The sequence below is a fragment of the Hylobates moloch genome, unplaced genomic scaffold (assembly GCF_009828535.3).
Source record: "Hylobates moloch isolate HMO894 unplaced genomic scaffold, HMol_V3 SCAFFOLD_17, whole genome shotgun sequence".
In the NCBI taxonomy this organism is placed as follows: Eukaryota; Metazoa; Chordata; class Mammalia; order Primates; family Hylobatidae; genus Hylobates; species Hylobates moloch.
The window spans coordinates 29,163,271-29,178,716 of record NW_026652292.1 but is presented as its reverse complement, the minus strand read 5'-3'; the positions used below and the strand labels follow the sequence as shown (position 1 = coordinate 29,178,716).

At 44.4% G+C, this 15,446-nt stretch overlaps 1 protein-coding gene across 4 annotated transcripts in view; it reads left to right on the top strand.

Moving 5' to 3' along the window:
* Positions 1–15,446, top strand: part of MTMR12 (myotubularin related protein 12) — an 88,814-nt gene that overhangs the window by 41,831 nt on the left and 31,537 nt on the right. For all 4 annotated transcript variants that reach the window (XM_032136002.2, XM_032136001.2, XM_032135999.2 and 1 more), the window contains exons 4-7: positions 1,042–1,114; positions 2,001–2,131; positions 4,343–4,436; positions 10,194–10,323. In XM_032136002.2, the coding sequence (XP_031991893.1) occupies positions 1,042–1,114; positions 2,001–2,131; positions 4,343–4,436; positions 10,194–10,323 (428 nt within the window). The remainder of the gene's footprint in view (positions 1–1,041; positions 1,115–2,000; positions 2,132–4,342; positions 4,437–10,193; positions 10,324–15,446) is intronic.

The window sequence follows — 15,446 nt, the reverse complement described above, 5'->3', positions numbered from 1 at the left end:
TGTGCCAAGTGTCCCAGATCACCCTTGTTTTTTAAACAGCAGCACCAGTACTGCCTCTTCCATCTGGCCTTGGGCTTGGTTCATAGTCCTGTACAAAGAGAGCATTCACCAGAAACTTGAATCTCTTGTTCTTCCTGAAGCTGACTTTAGGTAGCTCTGTCAATCCCCTATTCACATTTGTGTGGAGAAATGTTAACCTGTACATAACTTCCCCACACTTCTCAAAGTGATTGTGTGTGGCATGGTGGGTTTGCCTAGGAGGGGCCCAGAAATGGCATGTTCTGGACCAGGCGTGGTGGCTCTTACCTGTAATCTCAGCAATTTGGGAGGCTGAGGCAGGTGGATTGCTTGAGCTCAGGAGTTCAAGACCAGCCTGGGCAACATGCCGAAATCATGTCTCTAAAAAAACACAAAAATTAGCCGAGAGTGGCGGAGTGTGCCTGTAGTCCCAGCTACTCAGGAGGCTGAGGTGCAAAGTTAGCTTGAGCCTGAGAGGCGGAGGTAGCAGTGAGCCAAGATCACCCCACTGCACTCCAGCCTAGCCTAAGTGATAGAACTAAACCCTGTCTCAGAATGAATCTCAGGAGCTTTTCTCACACAATTCATTGTCCCTTTTTTAGGAATGTCGCTGCATTTCCCCAATTTTTTTTTTTTTTTGAGACAGAGTCTCGCTCTGTCACCCAGGCTGGAGTGCAGTGGTGCGATCTCGGCTCACTGCAAGCTCTGCCTCCCGGTTTCACGCCATTCTCCTGCCTCAGCCTCCCAAATAGCTGGGACTACAGGCGCCCACCACCACACCCGGCTAATTTTTTGTATTTTTAGTAGATGCGGGGTTTCGCCATGTTAGCCAAGATGGTCTTGATCTCCTGACCTCGTGATCTGCCTGTGTCAGCCTCCCAAAGTGCTGGGATTACAGGCGTGAGCCACTGTGCCCGGCCCCCCATTTTTCTTAATATCCAAGTAGAGAATGGTGATTTACTCTGCCTATAAATGTCTAACAGTGTGCGGAGAAGTCACAGTTGTTTCTTTTGAATCTTCTAGGAAACTCAATTTAAGAATAAGGTTATAGGAGAAAATGACATTACACTCCACTGTGTTGATCAGATTTATGGAGGTAAGTATCTGTTTTTCCCTGGGGTGTTGGCAATGTTTGAGAGTATAGCTAATAATGATAATAATATTTTTATGACCATTTATAATTTTTTAAAATTTTTTCACATATATCATCTTGTTTAAATCTGTTTTACAGATGCTAAAATTGAGATGTAAAGTGGTTTATATAAGGTCATTTAGCTAGAGGAGTTTGGACTTGAACTTGGAACCTGTTCTTTCTGATACTTCACACGACACCATTATATGCTAGATGTTGATCAGACTTTTTGATATCAGTTATCTGTGTAGGTTTTACTTTATAGGCTGCTCTGATAAAAAGGTCTGTTGTATTGCATTAGGATGTCTTTTCTGCTGACTAAACAAGCCTCTCCTGCCAAGCCTCTCTCTGTTCCACTTCTCTATTTTTGTATTCGAGGCATCTTCAGAAATCATTCAGTGATCATTTATGATGTTCTCAAGACTACTAGGTGCTGAGTGGGTCCACATTCTGGGACAGTGAGGGGGTCTCAGGAGGAGTCCTAGCTGTAAACCCAGGAGTTGACTGTCATGAAAGCATGTCTCTAGTCATTTCCCTTTCATCTTTTATAAGCTCAGCTTTCAGAGTGGGTTTTCTTTGGGCCACTGGAATCAGTTCTGCCAACAGTGGCCAGTCTGTTTGTTCTTGTGCTTACTCCAGAGGAGTGAAGCACGCTGACTGCTCTCAGAGAGCCAGGGCCCCTGCTGGAAGAGATCGGGCTTCCTTTGGCAGTCACTTAAAAGTCAGGCAGCACCTTTCCTCTCATTCTTGGGAAGTATCCCTAGAAGTTGATCATCTACTTCGTTTCTTTAGCATTCACTTATTGCTGTGTAACATAATTTCCCTTCCTGATTTCATTGCTGATCTGTAGTGTTTGATGAGAAAAAGAAAACTCTCTTTGGACAACTGAAGAAATACCCTGAGAAGCTCATCATCCACTGCAAAGACCTTCGAGTGTTCCAGTTTTGTCTGAGGTACACAAAGGAAGAGGAAGTCAAAAGGGTAACTAGTTGCATGTGTTTTTAGGTTTTATTTCCCATCAGGTTTTCCCCACTAGCTCTAGTTTTTGCTTACGTTGCATGAAGGTTGAGGGGAGGCTTTCACTCTGTGAACTTGAAATTGGTTGTAATCCCATATTCTTTTATTAGAATGTGAAAAGTAATTTGATAAAGTATGCCTGTGTATCAGCTTGGCACATGCTACCTTTAATACTTCAATTGATAATGTTTTTATTCCTGGAGCCACTAAATGGTGGGAGGTGGTAAACCAGGTCAGGAGGCGGTAGGGGAAAATGAAGAAAGGATGAGACAGCTCAAAGTTTATCCCTATTCTCCCACCTCTGACAGTCTTTCCAAAAGACAGTAGTGATGGAAAATTCCAACTTCTATGAGTAAATGAGTTTACCTCTGGGAGATAGTGGTTGTGCATCGAAAGGAGGAAGTATACAGGTCAGATGAGCAAAGCCAAATAATCAGACATGCTTTTGGAGACTAAGTAAACGTAATCTCCTGGTTGCCACAGCAAGTTGAGATATGCAACTAGGTGAACTTAGAAAGTGGTTGTATCAATTTGATGTTTGTTGTAATTTCCAAGATTTTTTTTTTTTTTGAGACGGAGTCTCACTCTGTCACCCCAGCTGAAGTGCAGTGGTATCCAAGATTTCTCTTATTAAGATATTGATCTCGGACTTTGCCCTCTGATGGTATAAATACATCAGAGGAAACCTAGCAGGAGGCCTGTTCATGTATGTTGTCTTGGCTGCAGTGAGTTTGCACACTTAGTGGTAACTCTTTAATTTTCTTTAAGTAGTGTGGTAGTTCAGTTAGAATAATAAACATGACTGATATCTATTCTGAGCAACAAAAGAATAGTATAGATATAGAAAATTTCCTGAGAAGGCAGAAACTTCAATTTGAACAATGGTTTTAGTCACTTAACCAAATATACTTTAGTTTCACACGAAACAGAAAGCGTGATAGATTGATTTATCTTCCATAAGAAGGTCCTAAAGACCTCAACAATGGATCAGAATAGCTGTGTCTTGGTTATCATCCGATATCAGCTGTAAGTCTTTGACATGTCAGAGTTTTGGAGTATCTGACTTAATGTGGCACTTAGGTTTTTTAGCACTTTGTTTTTGAGAAATTAGACTGTTTTAAATTTTTCCCTAGAAATTCAGAGTTCTTAGAAAACCTGACAAACTGGGCTGGGCATGGTGGCCAATGCCTGCAATCCCAGCACTTTGGGAGGCCGAGGTGGGTAGATCACCTAAGGTCAGGAGTTTGAGACCAGCCTGACCAACATGGCGAAACCCTGTCTCTACTAAAAATACAAAAAACTAGCTGGGCTTGGTGGCACATGCCTGTAATCGCAGCTACTCAGGAGGCTGAGGTAGGAGAATCGCTTGAACCCAGGAGGTGGAGGTTGCAATGAGCAACAAGAGTGAAACTCTGTCTTAATAATAATAATAATAATAATAATAGGCGGGCAGGGTGATTCGTGCCTATAATTCCAGCACTTTGGGAGGCTGAGGCAGGAGAATCGCTTGAACCCAGGAGGCGAAGGTTGCAATGAGCCAAGATCATGCCACTGCACTCCAGCCTGGGCAGCAGAGTGAGACTGTCTCAGAAAAAAAAAAAAGTTATAAAAATAATAAGAGGCCAGGCACGGTGGCTCACTCCTGTAATCCCAGCACTTTGGGAGGCCGAGGTGGGCAGATCACGAGGTCAGGAGATCGAGACCATCCTGGTTAACACGGTGAAACCACGTCTCTACTAAAAATACGAAAAATTAGCCGGGCGTAGCGGCAGGTGCCTGCAGTCCCAGCTACTCGGGAGGCTGAGGCAGGAGAATGGCGTGAACCCAGGAGGCGGAGCTTGCAGTGAGCCGAGATCGCGCCACTGCACTCCAGCCTGGGCGACAGAGCGAGACTCCATCTCAAAAAATAAAAATAAAAAATAAAAAATAAAAATAAAAATAAACATAATAAAAATTTTTAAAAAAGAAAGAAAACCTGACAAAATGGTTAGCATCCTGTTGATTTGCCATTATTCCAAAAGCTAATGTCATAGATACAGATCTCAAATGAGAATTAATATGTTGTCCATTGGAACCCCTTTGGCATGACTGAGAACTTAGACACCTTGACTCTTGTCTCTGTTAGTGTTCATCTGTCAAAAGCATAACTATATCCATTGTTCGATTCTTTTTTAGATTGTCAGTGGCATAATTCATCATACCCAGGCTCCTAAACTGCTTAAACGATTGTTTCTGTTTTCCTATGCGACTGCTGCACAAAACAATACAGGTAAATATCTTGTGGGTTCTCATTTGAGGGTAAGCAGAAGCCTTCCAATTCCCACCTGAAGCCAGTGGGGGGAAACCCATCTATGGGTTGTTTTGTTTTTTCCTGTCTCCACTACCAATTGGTCACCCCTTGCTTGAGTGATTCATTCAGATATCCACATTTTCTTTCCTGTGATCTTTTTTTTTTTTTTTAAAGATGGAGTCTCACTTTGTAGCCCAGGCTGAAGTGCAGTGGCATGATTTTGGCCCACTGCAATCTCCCCCTCCAGGGTTCAAGCAATTCTCATGCCTCAGCCTCCTGAATAACTGGGATTACAGGTGTTCACCACCATGCCTGACAAATTTTTGTATTTTTTGGTAGAGATGAGGTTTCTCCATGTTGGCCAGGCTGCTTCCAAACTCCTGACCTCAAGTGATCCACCCACCTCAGCCTCCCAAAGTGCTGGGATTACAGGTGTGAGCCACTGGGCCAGGCCTTCTGTGATCTTTGTTTACCTTCTTTTAGGTTTGTTTGCTTACTTTTTGCAAGGGATTGTTTGGTTGCATCTTATGAAAGATAAGATCAAGGTCCAGATACAGTTGCTCATGCCTATGATCCCAGCACTTTAGGAAGTGGAGGCAGGTGGATCACGAGGTCAGGAGATCAAGACCATCCTGGCCAACATGGTGAAACCCCGTCTCCACTAAAAATACAAAAATTAGCTGGGCATGGTGGTGCGTGCTTGTAATCCCAGGTACTTGAGAGGCTGAGGCAGGAGAATTGCCTGAACCTGGGAGATGGAGGTTGCAGTGAGCCGAGATCGCACCACTGCACTCCAGCCTGGCAATAGAACGCGACTCCATCTAAAAAAAAAAAAAAAAAAAGAAAAAAATAAGATTAATATATTATAACTAGGAATATGAGACTATAGGGAAGCAAAATTGAGAAAAGTTTAAAATAACCATGTTTGTCCCTGGGTTCTTTTTTCTATTTAAATACACTTGATTTTATTTCATAAGACCATAGAGAATTTCTTGCATTCTAGAAAGTTTTTTAACAGCCAGAGCATACTTTATAGCAAATATTTTAGGGAAAATGGGACAGTTATACATAAGAAAAGCACATCCAGCAACTAATTTAGTAAGACAAAACTTAAAGTTCCAAATGTTTTTCATTCAGTTTGGTGAAAAAGAGAGCAGTCTTTTAAGAACAAAACTGGTCATCTGAATTAGCCATTAACAATGCCTAGCATTGGACGTGTTTTCACAGATGTCTGTTTTCTTCCTCTTGTTCTTTCACCTCAGTCTGTTCACTTGTTCTGTCCATTACTTTTTTTTTTTTTTCCTCTCAGATGGAGTCTCCCACTGTTGCCCAGACTGGAGTGCAGTGGCACGATCTTGGCTCACTGCAACCTCCACCTTCCGGGTTCAAGCAATTCTCCCACCTTAGCCTCCTGAAGAGCTGGGATTACAAGCACACACCACCACACCTGGCTAATTTTTGTATTTTTAGTAGAGACGGGGTTTCACCATGTTGGCCAGGCTGGTCTTGAACTCCTTACCTCAGGTGATCCACCCGCCTCAGCCTCCCAAAGTGATGGGATTACAGGTTCAAGGGCCCGTCCGTTAACTCTTTTTTTTTTCTTCGAGACAGGGTCTTGCTCTGTTGCCCAGGCTAGAGTGTGCTGGCGTGATCTTGGCTCACTGCAACTTCTGCCTCCCAGGTTCAAGCAATTCTCCTGCCTCAGCCTCCTGAGTAGGTGGGATTACAGGTGTGCGCCACCACGCCCAGCTAATCTTTTTGTATTTTTAGTAGAGACGGGGTTTCACCATGTTGGCCAGGCTGGTCTCAAACTCCTGACCTTGTGATCCTCCTGCCTTGGCCTCCCAAAGTGCTGGGATTACAGGTGTGAGTCACCTCGCCTGGCTCCATCCATTACTCTTAACATGAAGTTGATGTTTAGTGATCCTGAGTCTATGTACTTTTTGTCAGGGAAGTGGCAGTTTTTTTTTGTTGGTGGTGGGTTTTTTTTTTGGTTTTTTTTTTTTTGAGACGACTCTTACACTGTCACCCAGGCTGGAGTGCAGTGGTGGGATCTCAGCTCACTGCAACCTCCACCTCCCGGGTTCAAGTGATTCTCATGCCTCAGCCTCCCGAGTAGCTAGGATTACAGGCGCATGCCACCACGCCTGGCTAATTTTTGTATTTTTGGTAGAGACAAGGTTTCACTATGTTGGTCAGGCTGGTTTCGAACTCCTGACCTGAAGTGATGTGCCCGCCTTGGCCTCCCAAAGTGCTGGGATTACAGGCATGAGCCACCGCACCCAGCCTAGCAGTTTCTTTTAAAAGCACACAAGGCTTTGTCATAAGGCTTTCTGGAAGGCAGAGTTGCTTTGTCACTATCCATTCTTTTAGTAAATATGTTTTGACTGCTTGCTGTGAGCCAGGCTCTGTGGGTATATGGAGATAAACAGGACTAAATCCTTGCCCTCAAGAAGCATAAAGTCAAAAAAAAAAAAAAAAAGCGTAAAGTCATATAGGAGAGGAAGCTGAGTGATGTGTCCTCTGTGGAGGCGCCCACCCTCTGGGGGAGGGTGGACTATCAGGGGGAGAAGTCTGGGCCTTAGCAGATAGTGGAGCATCTGGTAGGCTTAAAGGAGTATTTTGGGCAGAGGGATTGGCGTGTACAGAGATGGGGCTATCTCAGAGAGCATGCTGCGTTTTGGAAGCTATGGTGATTTCATAGAAAAGGTATAGATAGGTTTTGGCGTCCATTTGACCTGTGTTCAAATCCTGGCCTTGCTGCTTTCTAGCTGTGTGATCCTGGGGATGACACTTAACTCTATTAAAATAAGAAAACCTCTGCTTTCTTATTTTAAAAATAGCAGCATTAAGTCTTGTGAGAATTATAAATTGTTAATGGATGGCACATAAGGTGCAGTCATTAATTGGGAGTTAATTGAGGGTAAAACTGCATATTATTGAGGACAGATTATGCTTAGAGAATTATACTGACATAAAATACACTTCCTAGTAATATTAGGTTGAACATAAAATTTATCCCTTAATTCATTCAGTTTATCTTTGTGAATGACAGATTTTTACTGTAGCTATATATACAAGTGCTGATTAACTGGGTGCTGACTTAAGAGTTTGTGGCAATATGACATATACAAATACGGCTTGTTGATTGCTATAATTTATATAAACATTTATTGAGTGCACATTTGCAAAATTGTATTCTATTTTCAGGAATTCTGATTTTCTTTGTATCCTGATTTTTGTTCTGTACCCAGCATAGGACACTTTCTCGGCCTGCCAGCATATGTGGATCAGCATGCCAAAACCCTTACCTTGATCGGCCTTGGCAGTTTCATTACCTTCTGGTGGCTTTTTGTGCCAGAGGCCCAGGATTTGTATTAATAGCATCTTTTTTTTTTTTTTTTTAGACAGAGTCTTGCTCTGTCACCCAGGCTGGAGTGCAGTGGCGCATCTCAGCTCACTGCAAGCTCCGCCTCCCGAGTTCACGCCATTCTCCTGCCTCAGCCTCTCCAAGTAGCTGGGACTACAGGCGCCCGCCACCACGCCCAGCTAATTTTTTTGTATTTTTAGTAGAGACGGGGTTTCATCGTGGTCTCGATCTCCTGACCTCATGATCCGCCCGCCTCGGCCTCCCAAAGTGCTGGGATTACAAGCGTGAGCCACCGCTCCCGGCCAATAGCATCTTTTATTATGATTTAATTCCACTCTTCTTCTACTTCCTTCCAGCCCTCATTTGTTTTGAGAAGTAAAGTTTATAACTCATAGATGGTAATTGACCAAATAGCTTTTTCATTAGGGGTTTGTAGAGGTGGGTATTTTGCAATTTGAATACCTTTAATTATTCCCTGGCTTCATAATTCACAAATGTGTTTTGGTTGGAAGGTCCTAAATGTTTATGACATGGCATTTTAGGGAAGGACTTCCTTGTATTGCCTAGAAGATGGCCTACTGTGGTAAATGGGAATGTTGTTACTACCTTATATCCATGGGGAATTTTTTTTTTTTTTTTTTGGTGGGGTTTGGAGGGGCAGGATTAGAACTTTACGGAAATTTCTTTTATAGTTTCCTGGGTTTGAATCCCAGTTCCACCATTGCTTAGCTTTGTGACGTAGGCAAGTTACTTGACCTTTCTGTGCTATATCTGTAAAATGGAGGAAATGATCTTACTTTTTGTATTATCTATTCTATAGGGTTGTGAGGATTGAGTTAATAAAATGTAATATAGGCTGGGCATGGTGGTACATGCCTGTAATCCCTGCACTTTGGGAGGCCAAGGTGGGTGGATCATGAGGTCAGGAGTTCAAGACCAGCCTGGCCAAAATGGTGAAACCTCGTCTCTACTAAAAATACAAAAATTAGCCAGGCATGTTGGTGGGTGCCTATAATCCCAGCTATTCAGGAGGCTAAAGCAGTAGAAGCACTTGAACCTGGGAGGCAGTGAGCCGAGATCACGCCACTGCACTCCAGCCTGGGCGAAAGAGCGAGACTCCGTCTCAAAAAAAAAAAAAAAAGTAATATGCTCAGAACAGTACCTAATACCTAGTAAGTGCTATATAAGCACTATTATCATCATCATTATTCTTATTTTTGCTATGATCTGGTTTTATGAAAAGGAGCTGGGGTAGTTTTTGTAAACCCTTTGTTTTTCCCAGAAGGCTTGGTTTTTCAGATATGCAAAGACTTGAACTATTTGTGATAGAATTTGTGTATATACTCAAGACTACTGTGGTACACGTGTAAATACCCGGCAAGCAGTGCTGTGGCTTGGGAGAAGACCAAGGACACATCTGCTAGGCTGCAAGAGCGGTGCTCCAGGGCATTTTGTCCTAGCAGGTAGTGGCAGGGCTGGGTTGGGGATAGAAGTGCATACCCATAACCATGATTCAGCCTTTGGCTAGCAGGCCCTGATCCTCACCATGGCTATCATCTGTTTATGGCCTTCAGGAACCAGTTGTCACACTAGACAAATCCTCTTACAAGCAGTGCATCTTCAAACTGAAGGAGGATTTACATTGAAGATCCTGAGATACTATTCAAATTAGTTGGCCGTCTTATGCACGCATTGGCGGGGCTAAAAATATTTTGTCACTTTAGCATTTGAGCCAAGCCTGTCTTTTAGTGCTTCACATGATCTTTTTGTGTTATATAAATTAACTCATGGTCAGATGACTAGAAATGGAGCTATAAATTACTTTTCCAAGGAATGGAACTCAGTTCCTACAATGTAAAAAGACAGAGCTGGCCAGGCATGATGGCTCACTCCTGTAATCCCAGCACTTTGGGCAGCTGAGGCAGGTGGATCACTTGAGGTCAGGAGTTTGAGACCAACCTGGCCAACATGGTGAAACCCCATCTCTACTAAAAATACAAAAATTAGCCATATGTGGTGATGCATTCCTGTAGTCCCAGCTACTCAGGAGGCTAAGGCGGGAGAATCACTTTAACCTGGGAGGCGGAGGTTGCAGTGCGCCGAGATGGCACCACTGGCCACTGCACTCCAGCAGGGGCAATAGAGCAAGACTCCATCTCAAAAAAAAAAAGAGACTCAGTCATAATTTTGGATTTGGATTAATGACAAAAAATGGAACAAGGTTAGGATTAAGCAGTCAATTCATTCTGCTTGGATAAAAATGGGCTTAGTGGAGGAAACCAAAACCTAAGGAAGGACTTTCACATAATAAAAGTACCAGTGCTTCATGGAAAGATTTTATTGTCTTTTACATTTTGTTCTCTTAGTCACTGATCCCAAGAACCATACCGTAATGTTTGACACACTTAAGGACTGGTGTTGGGAACTGGAACGGACCAAAGGCAACGTGAAGTACAAAGCAGTGAGTGTCAACGAAGGCTATAAAGTCTGTGAGAGGTAAGCTTTCCAGGCTGGGCACATGCTGTACAATTCACCCATTGAAAGTGTACAGTGTTTTTTAGTATATTCACAGGGTTGTGCAGTCATCACCACAGTCAATTTAGAACATTTTCATCATCCCAAAAAGGAACTCCATACCCATGGGCTGTCACTCCGCATTTTCTCCGAATTCCTCTCTGTTTCTCCCCAGTCCTAGACAACCGCTAATCTACTTTCTATCACTATAGACGTGCCTGTTGTGAACATTTCATATAAATGGAATCATATCATAGGTGATCTTTTATGACTTGCTTCTTTCACTTAGCATGATGTTTTCAAAGTCTGTTTGTTTTGCAGCTTGTATCAGAATCTCATTCTTTTTTATTGCCAAGTAATATTCCATAATGTGGATATAGCACATTTAATTTATCCATCTATTAGTTGACGGACAATTGGGTTATTTTCACTTTTTGGCTCTTTGAATAATGTTTTTTGTTTTTGTTTGAGACAGAGTCTTGCTCTGACACCCATGCTATACCATGCTGGAGTGTCGTGGTGCCATCTCGGCTCACTGCAACCTTCTCCGCGGCTCAAGTGATTCTCCCACCTCAGCCTCCTGAGTAGCTGGGACCACAGGCGTGCACCACCATGCCTGTCTAATTTTTCTGCTTTTTGTAGAGATGGGGTTTCACCATGTTGCCCAGGCTGGTTTTGAATTCCTGGGCTCAAGCGATCCTCTCACCTTGGCCTTCGAAACTTCTAGGATTACAGGCATGAGCCATCGTGCCTGGCCATGAATAATATTGATATGAACATTCAATTATAAACTTTTGTGTAGATGTATGTTTTTATTTTTCTTGGGTATATTACCTAGAAGTGGACTGCCAGATCCTGTGGAAATTTGTGTTTACCCTTTTGAGGAACTTACAGACTTCTTCATAGAGACTGTTCCATTTTACATTCCTACCAGCAGTGTATGAGAGTTTCTTTCTCCACATCAATACTAGCTTTTTATTACGTACTTATTTATTGTTCATTTTAAGACAGGGTCTCTCTCTGTCCCCCAGGCTGGAGTGCAGTGGCGTGATCTCGGCCCACTGTAAGCTCTGCCTCCTGGGTTGACGCCATTCTCCTGCCTCAGCCTCCTGAGTAGCTGGGACTACAGGCGCCTGCCACCACGCCTGGCTAATTTTTTTGTATTTTTAGTAGAGACAGGGTTTCACCCTGTTAGCCAGGATGGTCTCAATCTCCTGACCTCGTGATCCACCCGCCTCGGCCTCCCAAAATGTTGGGATTACGGGCGTGAGCCATCGCTCCTGGCCTTTTTCTTCCCTTTTATCGAGCACTTCTTTTATTCATTCACCAAAAATTTTTGAGTGCCTACCATGTGCTTGGCAGTGTCCTAGCTATTAGAGATGGCAGCAGTCAACAGGGCACCTGAAAACCTCTGCCCTCTTGGAGCTATCATTCTGGAGGGAGGAAGATGATGGTAGAATAAAGAAGTAAATTATAACATGTTAAAAGATAAGTGCCACGGAGAAAAACAGATCCAGCACGTGGTTAGGGAGTGCTGGAGGTGATGGTGGGAGGGTTGGTCGGGAGGGTTTTGCGTGGTGGCTTGTGAGCATAGTCGTAAAGGAAGTGAAAGGTTGAGTCAGAGGACACCCGAGGGAGGAGCATTCCAGGTGGAGGGAGGAGTAAGGGCAAAGGCCTGTGTGAGGAACAGCAAGGCGCCCAGGGATGGGGGAGGAGCAAGCTAGGGAGAGGAGTGGGAGATGATGGGCCCAGAGACTTTGAAGGGAGGACAGTGAGAGGGAGGCTGAGCAGAGGCAGATATGATCTGACCTACATTTTTTTTTGAGACTGAGTCTCACTCTGTCACCCAGGCTGAAGTGCAGTGGTGCGATCTCGGCTTACTGCAACCTCTGCCTCCTGGGTTCAAGTGATTCTCCTGCCTCAGCCTCTTGAGTAGCTGGGATTACAGGCGCCTGCCACCACGCCCCGCTAATTTTTGTATTTTTAGTAGAGACGGGGTTTCACAATGTTGGCCAGGCTGGTCTTGAACTCCTGACCTCAAGTGATTTGCCTGCCTTGGCCTCCCAAAGTGCTGGGATTACACGCGTGAGCCACCGCGCCTGGTTGACCTACATTTTTAAAGCATGACTATATAATCTGTTTTCAGAAACTTGAATATTATCATTTTGGAACATACTCCCTAACACCCTGCTAACAGATTCATAAAACTTTGTATTTTTGTAGAGCTCTTTGTATCATGGTTCTGATAGGCCTCTTCAGTAATCAGTTTTGATTCTGATCACTCTCAATATTTATCAGGTTGCTGCCACTGGCCTCCCTCCCCCCAGCCCTGCAGCCCCTTCACAGTGTGAGCTGTGGTGGCAGTGGGGAAGGGCCTGCCAGGATCCTGACCCCCACCAAGGACCTCATTGTCAGCCACACCCTGTTCTTTTCTCTTTCCCGGTTTTGAAGCTTGAAAGGATAAAGCTAGCTCTTGCTTAGAAAGAAGTTAGAAACCCCTGCTCCTAGGAGATGATTGTTTGTAATAAGATGTTGATACTAACATAAGTTCCCAGAATTGTTTTTAAAAAAAATCCTGCCACATACTAATTAGCTGGCATTTGCGTAGGTGTTAGCATGTCAGAAATATACAGGAAAAGCTGTGGTTTGTTTCCCCCCGGACCACTGTAGTCGCTGCTCCATGGTCTCCCCCATCCACTGGTGCCCCAGCATCCATTCTCCATGTCGCATGCCAAGCAGGCTACTCCACACGCATCTCATGGCACTTGTCTCTGGCTTCAGTGGCTTCCCGCTGTTCTTGGCATAGAACAGAGCCCTCAACAAGCACTCTCAAGGCCCTTCATGGTTTGACTGCAGCTTTGTGTCCCACCCCTCTGGCCATACTGACCTCCCTGCCACAGGTCTTACCCACAGGCTCCTGTCTGGAAGTCCTTTTAGCTTCTAGCTGCACAAGTATAATTAACTCCACTTCATCAGTCAGATCTTACCCCAGGTACTGCTTTTTTTTTTTTGAGACTGAGTCTCACTCTGTCACCCAGGCTGGAGTGCAGTGGTGTGATCTCGGCTCATTGCAACCTCCACCTCCCAGGTTCAAGCAATTCTCCTGCCTCAGCCTCCCAAGTATCTGGGATTACAGGCGTGCGCCACCATGCCCAGCTAATTTTTGTATTTTTAGTAGAGACGGGGTTTCATCATGTTGGCCAGGCTGGTCTTGGACTCCTGACCTCAAGTGATCCGCCTGCCTCAGCCTCCCAAAGTGCTGGGATTACAGGCTTGAGCCACTGTGCCAGGCCCCAGGTACCACTTAAGTTGCGAGCTTTCCCAAGGCTAAGTCAGGTGTCCTTGTGAGTTTTCATTGCACTGTCTGCCCCTCTTCACAGCACTTCCTGCAATGGCAAGTTCTTGTTGTTTTGTATCATCATTTCGTTAATGTGAGTTTCTGCAACCTACAGCTCTATGAAGTTAAAGGATGCTGTTTTTGCCCATTGTTCCTGAGTACCCAGCACGGTGGCTGGCTTCTAAGAGGAGCTCAATAAATAGGAGAAAGAAGGAAAAGCCCCATTTGTATTTAGGGGGGACCTGCAGTCAGTTTGGGTAAGAACAAGGAACTGCCTACTTCACTTTCCCACAAGGTCAGAGCTGGCTATTCCAGTACCACAGGTCTCTTCCTTCTCTTTTTCATTCTCCTCCTAACAAACCTTTCTCTCATCCCACTTCCCTGTAAACACATAGGATGGTATGTGGCCCTGTGGAGTATGTACCACACAGAGGGACCTAGGAGCTGTTGCTGGCACAGGAAGACATCGCTGTTCTGGGAGGTCGTGCCTGAGTAGATACACAACTTTCCATGAGTAAAGTCGTCTTGTATTTGCAGGAACTGTTTACTTTGTGTTCTAAACTCATCTTAATGACTGAAATGACTGCTTTCCAAGGAGGGAGGATTGATTGCTTGTATCCAATGGGAATGTCACAGTGGGGACTCCATGGAATCCACCTGGAATTAAGTGGTCAGGAGAGGACACCCTCCACACCTCTCACTGACTGCAGTGCTCTTAGTCTCTGTGCAACCTTCTCTGCTGGGTGATGGATGGGATATTTGCCAATACATTTGGTTCTGACTTTTTTTGTGTGTGAAAGACCATCTATAAGAAAACTCACCAATGAACTAACAGTGTAAAATATTCAACCTCACTAGTTGGGGAAGACATGGAAATTTTTTAAAACCATGCGGCCCCAGTCCAGCTTTGTAGCATGAGCCACTGAGGAAGGAGCTCAGGATCTGGTTTAAACAACTGCACAGATGACTGTCCTGAAAAGGTTGAGAAACAGTGGCCTGTTTGTAAGCTACCATCTAGAGCAGTGCATCTCCATTTAATGTGTGTCTAATCACTGGAGGCTCTTGTCTAATATTCAGAATCTGATTCAGTAGGTTGGGGGAGGCTAGAGCATCTGCAGTCCTCATCAGCTTCCAGGTCATGCTGCTGAAACTATGAGTAGCAGGATCTTCTGGAACAACAGTGTTCATCCCAGCTGCTTACCTGGAGAGCTTTTAAGCTTCTGATTTAATAGTTCTTGGATGGAGCCTGGACATTGGTAATCTTTTAATCTTCCCACTTGATTTGAATGAGCAGCCTGAGTTTAAGAGCAGTTGATGCTGGGTGCGGTGGCTCACGCCTGTAATCCCAGCACTTTGGGAGGCCAAGGCGGGCAGATCACCTGAGGTCGGGAGTTCGAGACCAGCCTGACCAATATGGAGAAACCCTGTCTCTACTAAAAATACAAAATTAGCCGGGCATGGTGGCGCATGCCCGTTATCCCAGCTACTCGGGAGGCTGAGGCAGGAGAAGTGCTTGAACCCGGGAGGCAGAGGTTGCAGTGAGCCGAGTTCGTGCCATTGCACTCCAGCCTGGGCAATAAGAGTGAACTCCGTCTCAAAAAAAAAAAAAAAGAGCAGTTGATCTGTGGAGAGGTTTTTACTTCAATGACTACACTTGAAAAAGGGATGCCTTACCAGTCACCCATTCAGGCAGACTTACAAGAAAATATTTCAAGTACTTCAGAACTTCAGAAGGCAAACATTCTTCACAGTTTTGATGGTTTGAAGT